A 16,089-nucleotide genomic window follows, 5' to 3' on the forward strand; every position below is an offset into this window, starting at 1 on the left:
GACTTAAACAGAACAGAAAGTTCCTCCCTCCAGACACTCCACGGCCTGGCAGCTCTGACACCAGGGCACAGAGCAGATATAAATCCTGCCCAATCACCCTCTGCTTCCCATCTGCCCAGCCATACTGGGGAATGCACTGACCCCCCCCCAGGAAAGCTCCTGTGCCGCTCGGGTGGCAGGACCATTCAGAAAAGGATATCGGCTCCTTCAGAGGCTTCTCAGCCACAAGGGGAACTTTGGTGGCTCTGGCGTGGCAGGACAGGTCATAGCAGGAGCGATCGGCACAGCCCACTATTTCAATCCAGCCCTAGAGGGAAGATGGAAACAAATAAATAAATAAATGGATAAGACTGTGCTGGTGATGGTGCCCTGTTCACCTCACTTTCTTCGTCTCCGTTACTCCTATGCTGCACGCCTCACAGGCAAGTGGACAAGTTATCCCAGGTAAAGTTATATGCTGCCTCTTTCTATCCAAATAAATTCAGTCTGCACAAAATGTATCCATTTGGTGGGAAGGGGCAGTAAATACTCAAATCTTGGCTTTTGTCAGGCTAACTCCAAAAGTCAGCCGAGCAAAGTCTCTGAATATCGACCTCACTCTGTTCCGAGGACACAGACCACTGGGAAGAGAGAAGACTTGGTTCTTTTTTTATATTCTTCTTCCATGTTTATAACACTCTTAACCCAGATAGTCTGCCTCCCCTTAATCGGACTAAAAATACGCCTGCTGTGGAACGCTGTGCGTAGTTACAGACGGTTTAGGGATTGGCAATTTTCAGACAGCCCTTTTATCTGGGTAAATAAATGGCTTTTGAAAACTGTTCAAAATTAAAAAAAAAAAAAAAACTCTGTTTCCCCTTTTCTCCACTTCACCTCCTCTCCATTCTCTATTTTTGTTAGCAGGAGCCTCATCATTCCACTATCGTAAAAACGCTCATCCTTGGAGTCACCTTGGACCCTTCTCTTCCTTTCCCTCATAATTTAGCCTGATATAAATCGTGTCTGTTTCTCCTCCATAACAGGGCTGGAAATCTCCCAGGCACATAAAATTTGGCACTGGTGCCTGTGCCCAGAAGAGTAGCTACAGGTGGTGGGAGGGACAGGAGCCAGGCCTAGGCAGGAGATCTCTCTGCAGTCAGAGAACAGCAGAGTCCAGATGGTGGGGGGGGGGGGGGGGGGAGAAGAGCAGCCCCGTCAGCAGGGCAGAAGAGGGAACGGAATCAGGCAAGTGGGAAGACAACTGCCATGAGCTGCCCACTGAAGAGGAGAGGTTAGAGGGGATAGACGGGAATGGGGGAGAAGGGGAAAAAAAAAAAGCGCATTTTAATGATGCTCTTTGCTAATACAACTGACTTAACTAAAGCAAAAAAAAAAAAAATTACTAGTGCTGCAGCTTTAAGAACAATTTCCAACCAGGAAGTCTTGCACTCATAAAAAACACCTGCTTTGCACTACAGGGTGCTCCAGGAGGGTCACCCCTCCTCTTCACCTCCCCCCTCCCCTGCAGAACCCCCATCGCATGGCGTTGTCACTCACATAGGAAGTTTTGGCTTCTGCGTCCCAGCAGTCGCAGGCATAGTGAGCCATCTCGTTCTCCATGTGCTGCCTGAAACGCAGCTTATCCGGAGAGATGCCCACTTTTACCAGGTAGAGGTAGATTCTGCCAATGAAATACCCTAGCACAGAGTTGTTAATCACACCCTAGAAACAGAAAGAAACAAAAACAAAACAAATAATACAAAAAAAAAAAAAATAGACAGACAAGACTCATTACCAACATCTAAGGCACAGATCCCATCGGTCAGGTGCTCAAAAACAAAATGTGGTGTTGTACTTTCACATAAGCAGCCACAAGTGCACCTGTGCATATCCTAAGAAGAGATCCACGACAAACATCACTCATCTTCACCAAAGCTTATTTTAAAAGTTCAAAACATCCAAACAGCAATTTGAATTTATAGAGTGACCATATAGCTCCATGTCCAGGAGGACAAGAACAGCCATTCCTGGTTGTATCCCAGAGTATGCAGGGAAACGTAGTCCTGCTTCTCTCAGAGACCTTGAAGGGGAAATCAGAACTGCAGAGGGCAAAACCAGGTCTGGCTCGGTTTGTGCCCCCTGGACATGCAGCTATAAGGTCACCCTACTGATAAATCACTTGCCATGCAAATTAGCATCCCCAATGTCTCTTGTGGTCAGAGGCACACAGTCCATGACCTGGAAGTACGATTTTGTTGCTTAGTTTTCACAGAAGATTCCAAGGAAGAGCAAGAAAACTCAGATGACTAATTACCACAATTGCAATGGGATAAAATGAAGTGCATCGTCATTAATTCAAAGTAGAGGCAGTGGAAATATGGATACCCCATCCCCTTCCCTGCCTGGGCTTCTTTTCTCTAGGACCCCCAAGCCTCTCAGTCTCTCTTCATTCCATTCCCCTCCCCCGAAGCTTCACACAGGGCTGCTCTCTATTTCCCTCTTGTGGCGGCAGGGAGCATTTTCACAGAAATCCAGCTGTGTTAAAAGGACCGGACATGCCCGGAGTGAGAGCTTCCCTCCTCTGCTGTGTTAGGCTTTTAGCTGGATTGTGAGAAGGCATTCCCCTGGGGGGGGAGGGGTCAGGGGGAGGACAAGAGCCCACATACGTGGCATTTTCAAAAAAGTACCTGTGATATCCTATTCTCCTTGACCACCCCCGCACAAAAAGAGAAGATGCAAAGAGCACGGGCATTATGAACACTTAATGCTTTATAGTAAGTTTTCAAAATAAAAAATACCCGGCTAGTTCATAACTAAGCAGGTAATTTGAAAACATTACCTGCTCCATCCCCACCCTTTACACCTAAAAGCTCTGCCTGTTATACGAGAAACGTTTGGCACATTATCATAATTTGGATTGTTACTTTTTCATACTGTGTGCAAAGTCTGAAGCAGCTGGTAGCACAGATGACAACACACCAGGCTCCAGCTGTCGGCGTCCCTTTCAGCAGAGGAATATGGAAGCTGGAAAGTTATCTTAAGGGCTGCAGCATAGAGCTGAGAAAGGAGACGGCACTATTAAAAGTGCTTTAAGCTGCTGTTTGTTTAACCTTGGGAAAGTCACTTAACCTCCCCAGGCTGAAAAAGGAGCTTGTTGGAGAAGGGAAAATACATGAATGTGACTAATTCTATACACAGTGCTGCACGCTGCTAGTACTACATGAATAATGAGCAATCCGCAATGGATGTGGTTACTAATGGTCTTCGTTAAGAATTATTACTGTGAAAAAAAAAAAAAAACCAGACACTTGCTTTGAGAGATTATGAGTTTGAGAGTTCCTTGTCTTTTTATATGCATTTTTCTTAAATATGGTACTGCAACAGTGGTTTACCCTCAAAAGTTTAAAATGTATTCAATGCGTGCCATTTACCTGCTGAACGGCATCTCCCAGGCTCATTTTCTGCGCAGACTGCCCGCTGACCTGGGCTTTAGAAGAATAGAGGAGGATGGTCAGGCCAGCCACATTCTCAAATTTGGGGTGCTGTTTCTCGTTGGGGTCCACAAAGTGCTCAATCTCCGCCATGGTAAATTCCCTGAAGAGCGGGAGGAACTCCATTAAGAATCAGGTGCATTGCTGGTCTAAGCACACACATACAATGTACCCCGGGGAAGATGCCAGTGCCAGCTGCACTGAACAGAACTGTAATCCTGCCAACCTTAGAAACAGAGTTAACCGTGCCCATTTAGGAAACACCTTACAACTGAGTGCGCACATAAACTCTGAAGAGTGCAGAAAAAAACTGGGAACATTTTACATCTACACCTTTAAGCACTCAAAGATATCATTTCGCGAATACTTTTCTGGTTCTCTTGAACTGTGTTTTTCTTTTTAAGTGTGTTAGTAACTACAAAACTCCTTGAGCTCTAGCAGTCTTGCTGCCAATAAAGGCTTTCGCACCTGGACGCCAAGAATGGGAGACAGAGAGATAGGTAGATAGATTTTTATATTCCACTTTTCGGCACTTCAAAGTGTACATCAAAGCGGATTACACTCAGGTACTTGTAGGTATTCCCCTATCCCCACAGGGCTTACAATCTAATTTAGTACCTGAGGCAAAGGAGAGTAAAGTGTAAAACTGAGCAGCCTGCTGTTTGAAGAGCAAAGTCTCATACTGAACCGTATATGCAAACACTGATACATCGTGAATAAGCTGGATATCAGTAACTGGTTTTCTAAGACTATTTGGATCATTTTTATGATGGAGAAATTATGTTCTTAGAACACTTGTGGATGAATTGGCTTTTCTTTTTCATTTATATATTGTTATTTAACAAATCAGTACACAAGTGATATTTTTTAACTGTTCTTTAAAAAAAAAAAGTTTTTGGAAAAAAAAACTTTTGGATTGGAAATTTTTTTTAATATTTATAATTTGATAGTTTTTAAGTTCACTGATTGTGTCATATGTCATATATACTAAAGATATAGTTTAAAATAAGTGTTTATTTTTTCTTTTTTGATATTCTTCACAGGCACGTTATTATTTTGTATGACTGCCATTTACATACATATACATATATACATACATACATATATATACACACACACACATACATATATACATGGGGCAGTCTTCCAGCATACCAGGGGGAATTTGAAATAGGTTTCTCTGCAAGTGTTAGTAAGGGAGACAGCAGGAGGGAGGAAAATAAAAAGAAAAGGAAGAAAAAAACCACACACACACACACACGAAAGGAAAAAGGCTTTCAGTGCCTGACTCCAAAGGAAGAGGGAAAACAAAAAAAAACACAAAATAAAGTCTTGCAATACCTAACCCGGATAAGCCCTGAGCGAGGCGAGATCTCATTCCGGAAAGAATTCCCAATCTGAGCGGCAGCAAATGGAAGCTTTCCCTGGTTGAATTCCAAGAGGCGCTTGAAGTTGAGGAAGATTCCCTGTGCAGTCTCTGGCCTCAGGTATCTGAGGATACAAGAGAGAGGAAAAGGAGGAAAAACAAAAAAAAGAAGATTGAGCGACATTTTCTGTGCAGACACGGGGTCGGAGCTCTATGCTCCCCCCTCCCCCTGTACACCAACCCCCTTTTTTTTTTCTTAGCATTGCTCAGCCGTGCCACACCCCTCCTCCCACATGTCAGCACCAGCAGGGCGAGCACTACAGGGCAACACTTTAGGCAGTCACTGAAGCCAGGGGTGAAGGAGCTACAGAGAGAACACAGCTCAAGAAACAAAAACAACTGATACAGACACGAACCGCACGCCCCACGTTATGCATCCCGTTCCCTGCATACAAATGTGCTCGTGGCTGCCCTATTCTAATCTGCAGGACACAGATGTAATCCATGAAGAATACCAGATGCTGCAAACAGCAGAAGATGTCGGCAGATACGAGCCACTCGGTCCACCCAGTGCCTATTTCTTCCTGTCTACAGGACTGCCGCAGACCTCATTCAATCTCCAGTTCTTTTCCCTAACACACAGATCTCTTAATGACTGCCCATTGTCTCTGTCTCATCTCCTACCATCGCCACTGGAAGTCTGTTCCAGGTGTCCGCCACCCTCTCAATGAAAAGGCATTTTCAGGCATGCCTTTAAACGCTTCTTCCCTTTCGACTTCCTATGATGGACCCTTGTCCTTGAGCATCTCATTCTACGGAAAATATCTTCAGGTACCGAATGATACAAACACTCAAACATCCAGCTAGAAGGCTGCAATATATATCTTTCCTCCACGCAATTCTTTTACAGAGAACATCTTTAGCTCACAAATTCTCTCCATATAAGGCTTAAAGTGCAGACCAGGCACAATTTCTATGGCCCTCCCTGAAAATGCCTGTTTTATCCCTATCCTTGGACTGGACGGGGGCTCCAGAAAGTGCACACAGTGCTTCAAGATACAGTCTAACCGGAGCTTTGAATCGAGGTAATATTACATCCTGCCTCCTACTCGTGATATAATTTAATACACTAAAGCAATTAGCTTTTCCCAACTGCTAGCTAACACTAATCGGTTACCTCAGAAGTCATCGGAGACAGTGACTTCCAGGTCTCCCTTCTCATTTAGCATTTGCACATAAGGCTGCCTAGACCTTTACTTCTGGCTAAATCTAGAAACTTTCCAGCAAATGGAGGTCCAAGGGGGTGTGGAGTTTTGGAGGTGGTATAAAAGATGTGCTCCACGAGTCACTTGGGAGACGTTCGGGAGTTAGCCTTTCAGGAGTTCGAATAAGAAATGTATTCCTTACCTGCTAATTTTCGTTCCTGTAGTACCATGGATCATTCCAGACGGTGGGTTATGTTCCCTGTCCAGCAGATGGAGTTAGAACCAAAAATTCCCAGGGGAGGACCTATATAGCCACGCAGGAAAAGTAACCCCAATATTTAAAAAGGGCTCCAGGGGTGATCTGGGAAACTATAAACCGGTGAGCCTGACTTCAGTGCCAGGAAAAATAGTGGAAATAATTCTAAAGAACAAAATCACAGAGCATATAGAAAGAAATGATTTAATGGAACATAGTCAGCATGGATTTACCCAAGGGAAATCTTGCCTCACATATCTACATTTTTTTGAAGGGGCTAATAAACATGTGGTTAAAGGTGAACCGGTAGATGCAGTCTACTTGGATTTCCAGAAGGCGTTTGACAAAGCCCCTCATGAAAGGTTTCTAAGAAACATAAAAAGTCTTGGGATAGGAGGCAATGTCCTTTCATGGACTGCAAACTGGTTAAAAGACAGGAAACAGAGAGTAGGATTAAAAGGTCAGTTTTCATAGTGGAAAAAAGTAAAACAGTAGAGTGCCTCAGGGATCTGTACTTGGACTGATGCTTTTCAATATATTTATAAATGATCTGGAAAGGGATAAGTTGAGTGAGATGATCAAATCTGCAGATAACAAAATTATTCAGAGTTGTTAAATCACATGCAGATTGTGATAAATTGCAGGAAGACCTTCTAAGTCCGGAAAATTGGGCATCCAAATGGCAGATTAAATTTAATGTGGACAAGTGCAAGGTGATGCATATAGGGAAAAATAACCCTTGCTGTAGTTACATGATGTTAGGTTCAATATCAGGAGTTATCACCCATGAAAAAGATCTAGGCATCTTAGTGGATAATACATTGAAATAGTCGGCTGAGTATGCTGCGGCAGTCAAAAAGCAAACAAACCATATTAGGAATTATTAGAAAGGGAAAGATGAACGGAGAATGTCATAATGCCTCTGTATTGCTCCATGGTGAGACTGCACATTGAGTACTGGGTGCAATTCTGATCGCTGCATCTCAAAAAAGGTAAGGTTGCATTGGAGATGGTACAGAGAAGGGCAACCAAAATGATAAAGGGCTTAGAATGGTTTCCCAATGAAGGAAGGCTGAAGAGGTTAGGGTTGTTCAGCTTGGAGAAGAGACAGCTGAGGGGGAATATGATAGAGGTCTATAAAATCATGAGCGGACAAGAATGGATAAATGTGAACTGGTTATTTATTCTTTTGGATAATAGAAGGACTAAGGGGTACTCCATGAAGTTAGCAAGTAACACATTTAAAACAAATCGGAGAGATTTTTCTCAGTGCACAATTAAGCTCTGGAATTTGTTGCCAGAGGATGTGGTTAGGGCAGTTAGTGTAGTTGGGTTTAAAAAAGGTTGGAGAGTTCTTGAAGAAGACTAAAAACTGCTATTAATCAAGCTGACTTAGGGAACAGTCACTGCTATTACTGGCATGGGATCTATTTAATATTTGGGTACTTGCCAGGTACTTATAACCTGGATTGGCCACTATTGGAAACAGGCTGCTGGGCTTGATGGACCCTTGGTCTGAACCAGTATGGCAAACTCTTTTGTTCTTATGACTCTGGCAGCTAATACAGGGAAGTTATGGTTCAGAGGGTTTCAATTTGAGTTTCTGATTGCTGAGCCACTATGCCATTGACATAAGATAATTAGTGAGAATTGAAATGGAAGAGGCGATTGGTCGGCTCTGATTTTGACTCGGAGATTAATGTCATCCGCAAAAAGATGGCACTCAATGTTGAAGGTCTGAATGAGATCACATATCTGACAGATGTAAATGTTAAAAAGAAATGGGGAGAGGATCGAGCCTTGGATTCCACATATGAGAGCTCGAGGTTTTGAGGGTTTAATGGCCCAAGTGACACTGCGTTCTATCAGTTAAGGGCAGTACCTTCCATGCCGATTTTGTGTAAGCGCTGGATCAGAAGTTGGTGGTCAATTGTCAAAAATGCAGATGAGGAGAGAATCACCACCTTGATCAGAGTGCACGAGAATGCTATTAGTGATGGCTAGCAGAACAGATTAATTTCCATGGCCTTTCCTAAAGCCAGATTGTTGACCATGTAAAATGTTTCCTTGAGATGGTCAAGGAGTTGGAAATAAACTACTTTTTCTATTAGTTTAGACTGAAAGGGGAGGCTAGAGACTGAGTGATAATTGTCTAATATTTTTTTGATCTGACTCGGGTTTCTTCAGAATCTGTTTGATGATTGCACTTTTGAGTGAATGAGGGAAGGTGCCTTAAGATAAGATGGTATTTACAATAGTTGTCAGTCAAGGGGGTTAAATCTTGCTTCAGGCTACAGACGAACTTAGGTGGAATGGGATCTAGTAAGCAAGTGGATTGACTGATTCTTTGGAGGATCGTATTTAATTCTTGTGGAATGACTTTCCTGAAGTCAGTTAGTGGAAATAGTTTGGTGGCAGGGAGGCATTTTGTTTGGCAGATGTAGAGCCGTGCTTGGTGAAGTTGAGGAAGGAAGAGCATCTAGGGAAGATCAAATTTTTTTTATTTTTTTCTGTGAAGAATCGAGCAAACTCTCCCATTGAAAGATAATCAGTGGCAGTGGTAGGTGTTTGAGCTTAGGTTTTGAAAGTTTGCGCACAAGTGCAAAGAATTTACTCAGATGATTCATCGCTAATTTGAGTTGTTTAGAAATATAGCCCTTTCGCTTGACAGATGGCCACTTTATATTTTTTGGAATATTTTTCCCACCCGCATAAAGAATAGTTTTGGTATATGCCGTGCATGATGTACTGGCCTGACTGAATGTAGAAGGTGGTGAAATTACTACTTATCCGATAATTTCCTTTCCTCTAGAGAAGTCAGGCCAGTCCATGCTCCCTACCAAAGCTGCCAATTTTGCCCTTTTCAGGTCCTTGAGAGCCCTCTTTGGTGTGAGGTTGTGCAAACACAGTGTCACATGACTGAGGGTGGTTTATCTGGGCTTTGATAAGTTTAAAAAAAAAAAAAAACAACAACAACAACAACAAAAAACTAGTTTATTTGTTTGTGGGTGGTTCTCATGCCTTTCCCCTAGTCTTCTTGGCCTTCTGGGAGTTTAAAAAAAAAAAGGGATGGGGGGATATTGGTGTATAATTATATCTGGTTTTCTCAAGTTGTCCACAGTTAGCTTTTGCAGAAAATACTGGCAGGCTGGTGTCAGCACGAGGCTAGATGAGGAGTGACATCAGTGAGCCTGTGAATCTCTATCTCCATCTACTGGTAGGCATACACAACCCATGCGTGATGGACTGCCCTGACTGAACGTAGAGGAACTAAGGGTTTTAGATTGATAACTAGGAAACTTGTTAGTTTGTGAATGACTAACACTAAAATTAGTCACTAAAACCAGGGGTAACTGCAGGTTATTCTAAATCACTAATTGACTCTTATTTTGAAGATTTTCCTCCTAACTAGGTGGGAGAGTAATCTATATAACAAAAAAAATGTGATTGGAGAGGGATGGGGATCAAATTAGTGACCAGATGCCCAAGAACCAATATTCTCATCTTTTCAGGTCAAGTAAATGATCTTTGCAAACTTACATTTCTAATATTTACAAATATTAACCTTTACTAAGTCAGAAAATTAATCCAAAGTTTATTTTCCTTAAACAAAAACAATCCTTTATATTTACCAATACTAACCTATACTAGCTCACAAAACTAATCAAAAGTCTAAAAACACACACAATTCTTAAGGCTTGCAAACAATACTAGCCTTAAACATGCATACAATATATGAAGCCAGTAATAGTTTAATCCTTTAAGAAAAAGTTATCTCCAGAGATCTGCATCTCCTTTCTCTGTGATACCTTTTCCTCAAAAACAAGGCGGATAGTTTTGAAAATGCAAACTTATGCACTGTTGCCTCCCCTAGCCTAACCCCACCTCCCCCAGGGACACACGAGAATACAGGTAAAAGTACATACACTGTAGAACATGAATACAGGGTGGGTAATTTTTTTAAAAACCCTGCTATTTGCATATATAGCCCTGCTACACGGGCAAATGGCTTTTGGAAAAAAAACCAAACTGCCTGTTATATAATCTTTTGCAAAGAATGCCTGGCTTCCTGGAAAACTAAAAACTACAAGCAATAAAAGGAGGAGAAAAACTCAGAAGGACCACTCTGGACAATAAGCTTTTCACTTAGATAGCAAGATACTTACGACAGGGCTCAGCTGGCTGTTCACCTTGCCTATTTCTAATTTAGCATGGGGCGCTATAAATTTGAAAGAATCTTCTGAATACAGACTGGGCTTTGACAAGGTAGCGCACAGCAAGACAGACATGCACATGGGAAGCTTTTATCATCTGCTCTAATTTCCTTTCCCAAGAAAACACCTTCGCTCTCTCTCCACATAACAGTAACAAATGGGTCACTGCAGGGCCCTGCCTTAGATCCGCTGCCTACCCTGGCATGTTCCCTCCGGGGCCGATGGACGTCTGGAACATCAGGTTGAAAGACACAGGTGGGGACAGATCGTTTCCGGTACTGGGAGACTTGACGCCGTAATTCACGAACAGATCAGCAAGGTCTTGCTGGCCATAGTTGTCCATCTATCGGCGAGAACACAAAAGAACTTCAGTGCTCATACAAAGAAGCAAAATAAATCAGTAGCCAGAAACAGCATCAAGGGGGGGGGGGTTTCTTGCATTTTCTGTAGGTGCAGCTCTTTTCAAAATAAGAACCCTTGATTTTTCACACTTAAATCACAATTTGGTGTTTTACTGTGTAATGGTGTAAGAACACTTCATGATGTTTTTGAAAAAGCTCAGCAAAATTAACAGAGGAATGCAGTGTGCCTCCCACCATTAAATCACCTCTCCCCTTCTGTCACTGAAAAGAAAAAAAAAATCAAACTCTGGAGTCCTCAGAAAGAGAAGAATTAAGGAGAAATACAAAATAATTATCTATACTAATCCTGCTCCTGCAAACACACCTGAGCACAATTTGTCAGCAAGGGCCTGAAGCCTGGAGATACTCCGGGGTGGGGAGAGAGCAATGCCCTGTTCCTTCAATGACAAAAGAAAGACACCACCACACCCATCCCTACCCAGCATAAGAAAAGACTTCGGAAACCTCTCAAAATCAGCTAAGTCCATGACCCCTTTAGACCCAATTCCCCTCCTGATTTGTTTGTAATCTAAGACGAGACCCAGCCCCATGGCTATCCACCATAACCCATCATTTTGTGGAGGAGTAGCCTAGTGGTTAGAGCAGTGGGCTATGAACCAGGAGACCAGGGATCAAGCCCCGCTGTCACTCCTTTGCCTCAAGTACAAACTAACAGGCCGATACAGTACAGTGCGCTCCGGTGGATGCGCGTTTTCGACGCGCTAGCTTCACCCCTTATTCAGTAAGGGGTAATAGCGTGTCGAAAACGCGCGTCCACCCCCCCCCCCCCCCCCCCGAAACTAATAGCGCCCGTAACATACAAATGCATGTTGATGGCCCTATTAGTTATTCCCGCGCGATTCAGAAAGTAAAATGTGCAGCCAAGCTGCACATTTTAATTTCTCTCGGCACCGGGAGAGTGTAAAAACTGCTTTTCTGTGCACCCTCCGACTTAATATCATGGCGATATTAAGTCGGAGGTCCCAAAGGTTAAAAATAATCAAAAATTTTAAAAATATAAATTTTAAAATCGGCCCGCGGCTTGAAAACCAGACGCTCAATTTCGCCGGCATCCGGTTTCCAAACCGTGGCTATCAACGGGTTTGAGAACAGACGCCGGCAAAACTGAGCGTCGGCTGTCAAACCCGCTGACAGCTGCCGCTCCTTTTACCGCGGACCCTAATTAGCAAATTTTTATTTACTGGATCGCGCGCACAGGCCAGTGTCCTGTGCGCGCGCTGGGAGAGCGGGCGCTCGCCCGCTCTCCCCCGTTTCTTTCTGTATCGGCCTGTTAGATTGTAAGCCCTCTGGGGATAGGGAAATACCTACAGTACCTGAATGTAATCCGCTTTGAAATGCTGAAAAAAGTGTGAAAAGCGGAATATTAATTTAAAAAAAAAATCTAAATAAATAAATAAATTTCATCTCAAGGCTCACGTGCAAGCTCGCTTAAAAGCAAGGATTAATTTGTAGACAAAAAAAAAGTGAAATTGTAGAGCAGGAGAGGTGATGGGGTTGGGGCTAGGGCCAGGGCCCAAGTGTAACTTGTGTGAGGGGGACGCGGAGGGGCAGAGTGTGAACTCTTTTACATGCACAAATGTGCAAACACACAAGTTCTTTGGGGAACTTTACCCTCAAATTTTTTCATTGGACAGGAAGTCTACAACATGAAGGTGAGGGGCGGAGGTTGGGGGAAGGAGCGAGTAGTCCCCTGTAAGTCACACTTTATTAAAGCACACAGGCCTGACCTAGGCTTCTTGTCCCCATCCAAGCTGCTGACCTGATTCAGGACATTTTCCATTTCCGCTTTCGACTCTCCTGGACACTTCTTATCAGACATCAGCTTCTGCAAGTGAGCTGCAGACATCGAAAGCACAGGGTCAAGTTTATCGTGGATCCAACACCATCCTAAAGCTTATACATGAACTCTCCCCCTTTCCTGCCATCCAAGAGGGCTGGGCAGCATTCTTGGCATTATAGAAACAATAATATTGTTGCTCTCCTGAGTGGTCACGTAAATACCCCACCCCCAACCCTTATGTACCGCATCAGCACTGCAAGACCCACATGGCTATTTCATGTACTGCCAGACCAGGGAGAGCGCTGAACTCTCAAAAACCAACTTGTTCTACTCTAAAGAGAGTATGCTCAAGATGATGGGAAAAGGTAGAAGGAAATTTAAAAAATTTAACAAAAGTGAAAAAAAAAAAAATCTAAAAAGAGAAAAGAATGAAGGACAATAAAAAAGGAAAGAGGCTTGAAATATATCATAAAAAGATTGGCTTTATATATCAACTACTATTACACTTTTATTCTTCTTTTAAGCAGATTTTAAACTTTAAATAAAATTTTACCCTTTAAGAGATGGTCAGCCCGAAAGCACTCTCCATTTTTCATATCCTTCACCATAAAGTCAGCAAATTTATCGACATGGCCCGATGTTCTAGAACAATAAAAAAAAAAATACTAAATACAGTGTCATACTGCACTCACATACTTTACATTATTTAAAATCAAATAATCACCTTAAAATAAAAAAAATCCCACACAAAACATATTTAGTATTTTAGGGCCATGTAGCAGCTCACCCTTAAAGCATATAAAAGAAATTGTATTATCTGGTCTTCACTTTTGCCACCATTAAAGAAAAACAAGGGGGTGGGAACCCAGCAGTCACAGAGGAGTTTGTGGCCAGGCCTCCGTGGGAGATATTAGAAGACGAATGTGCTAGAACAAGGTGGGCACTGATACTCTTCCAGGCCATGCCTCGCTTAATTTACATACCTCAAATTATTACACCCATTGTTAATCTTATTCCCTTCATCGCCTTTCTATCCCAAGGCCCCAGCTAAAAAACTTTATTTAAATGCCACCTCTGCCAGCCCCTCAGGATGGTATTCTGTAATGGTTAGGTTTGAGATGTATCCAGTTTCTTGGTTTACTTGCACGTTCATGAAGTGTGAGTGGCTGTGCAGGAGGCACTTTCACAAATATGGTTTTGCATATTTGCATTCTAATCCTTGCTGAATCACCATGAATATTTTTGGCTGCGCTGATGTTTTAAAAAGCAGCCACGCTAGGCAGATTTTTCAATATATCACTCTGCCCGATTTTTTGCTCTCTATTGCCGACTCCTTTGGTCTTATTCCTCGGTCAGCTTCCTTTCTGTATTTTATCAATATTTGCCACATGCAGGTTCAGAGTTTGCACTTCTCCTGCTGCAGGGGGTTTCATGCTAGTACGATCATGAGGCTCTGCACTGTAGGCTTTGTTTGCTGGGAGCCCTTCCAGACAGTCACGTCAGGACAGCTTGCGCAAACACGTTCCTCATCCCCGTCACCTGGTGACGGCCTGCCCTGAGTTTTGCTACACTAGACTTTCAGGCACAGCAAACCCATACACCTGTAGTCATCACCACCAAAAAGTGACAGGCCCTTATGGCTACAAACTTGGACACCCATGAGCGGTCCCGTTAAAAAAAACAAAAAAAACCCAAAATACAGCAAAAACAAATGGCAGCCATGTAGGGACCTACAGAAAGCAGGAAATTACTTGGGTAACTTTAATCAGGATATTCATCGGTACTTAGCCGGATAAGTCTGCTGCTGAACATACCTGCCTAAAGTTGCCCAGGAAACTTCAGGATCGATTTCTGACCAGACATCTGCTTTCATTTATCTGGATAGCACTGAATATCAGCGCTACCTGGATAAATGTAGGCTGTGCCCCCAAAACATTCCCTTCCCTTCCTCTTTTTATCCAGTTAAATTTTACCCGGCTTAACAAAACTAAACAAAACAAAAAAAAACCTTACTCTGGTAAAAATTTCACCAGTTGATGGGGTGGGATACCTCAGGAGTTTGTCCAAGTAATGACAATCCCTTTTAAATAATCAACCTCAACTGGATTTCTCGTAGGTTCCCAGCCACTTTCACGTGATCAGAAGTCTGCACACAAGTTGCTGTTTAACAAGCTGTACGTACGCATGTGTTACCAAACTTGTACACTTTTTCCTGGGCAACTTTAGGCAGGTATGTTGGCAGTTTTTGGATGGGAGGTCTGGGTTTGTGGACTGGTGAACGCAAGTACACACACGAGTATTTTCATGAGTAGGGTGTGTGCACTCCTTATAAAATGCCTGCCTCCATGTATAACTCAGGGTTATTACATGCACATCATAATTCTTTCATGTAAAATACATGCTCGGACTTTTGTAAAACAGGTACAGAAAGTATGATTTTTTTCTGCATTACAAATAAAATGCGCACGCTGAAACATATGCATGTACTTTCAGGGCAGACAACTGCTGTATTCTATAAATTATGCAGCTCCCACCACACAGTTCATAAAATACTAGCGGAAGTCTCCACAGACCAACATGTGCTTGCATTTGGCAACTTACGCAGACTACTGAAAATTGGGCTCTTAAGGGGTAATTTTGTAATATTGTGTATGAGTTAGCTGGCAAATATAGGCATTAGTTATACCAATTTTCAAAAGCGAGCTTATGTCAGTTTTGAAAATTACCCCAGCAAAAATACGTGTGCAAAATTAAACCTATTTGCTGCGTGTAGTTTTGCCTAGATACTTAGTGAGTTTAAATTATGTGTGCAAATCCCTACTCTGCTCAGACTCCACACCATGGAATGTCCCTCCCCTATGTGCGTAATTTTACACGCATATAGATCGCACAGTTTTCTAAGTCCCTTTGAAAATTACCCTGCTTGGTACGCAAGTCAGAAGTACAGCACAAATCCATGGACCGGAAAATGATGCACATTTAGAAGCTCTGACCAAGAAAGGCCATGCTCCTGTCTCTTTGCCCACACAGACCTGTTCAGACACTAGCTCTATTAGGTTACTCAACAGGTCAGAAACAAGTTGCTCAGAGGGGAATGATAAAGGAAAATTGGTTCTTACCTGCTAATTTTCATTCCTGTAGTACCACAGATCAGTCCAGATTCCTGGGTTTTGCCTCCCTGCCAGCAGATGGAGACAGAGAATGTTTTGCTGACGCTGCCACTTAACCTCTTGGGCCACCTGCAGCTCCTCAGTATTGAACTGTATCAAAGCTTAAGAACCAAACTCCCAAATAACAAAAAAACCTGTTAACTTCAATTCTTCTTCTTGAATTATATACAACTAGAGAAAATAGACTGAGCAGACAACTCTCCTCC

General features: G+C 42.8%; 1 protein-coding gene across 1 annotated transcript in view; it reads right to left on the bottom strand.

The window, feature by feature from the left end:
- The window catches only part of GARS (glycyl-tRNA synthetase), a 70,919-nt gene that overhangs the window by 27,869 nt on the left and 26,961 nt on the right, over nt 1-16,089 (bottom strand). Inside the window, exons 5-11 of the mRNA XM_029588366.1 lie at nt 13,267-13,355; nt 12,693-12,769; nt 10,709-10,854; nt 4,812-4,961; nt 3,411-3,573; nt 1,537-1,701; nt 200-307 (exon numbers count right to left, since the gene is read on the bottom strand). Of these exons, the coding sequence (XP_029444226.1) occupies nt 200-307; nt 1,537-1,701; nt 3,411-3,573; nt 4,812-4,961; nt 10,709-10,854; nt 12,693-12,769; nt 13,267-13,355 (898 nt within the window). The remainder of the gene's footprint in view (nt 1-199; nt 308-1,536; nt 1,702-3,410; nt 3,574-4,811; nt 4,962-10,708; nt 10,855-12,692; nt 12,770-13,266; nt 13,356-16,089) is intronic.

The sequence above is a fragment of the Rhinatrema bivittatum genome, chromosome 2 (genome assembly GCF_901001135.1).
Source record: "Rhinatrema bivittatum chromosome 2, aRhiBiv1.1, whole genome shotgun sequence".
NCBI lineage: Eukaryota > Metazoa > Chordata > Amphibia > Gymnophiona > Rhinatrematidae > Rhinatrema > Rhinatrema bivittatum.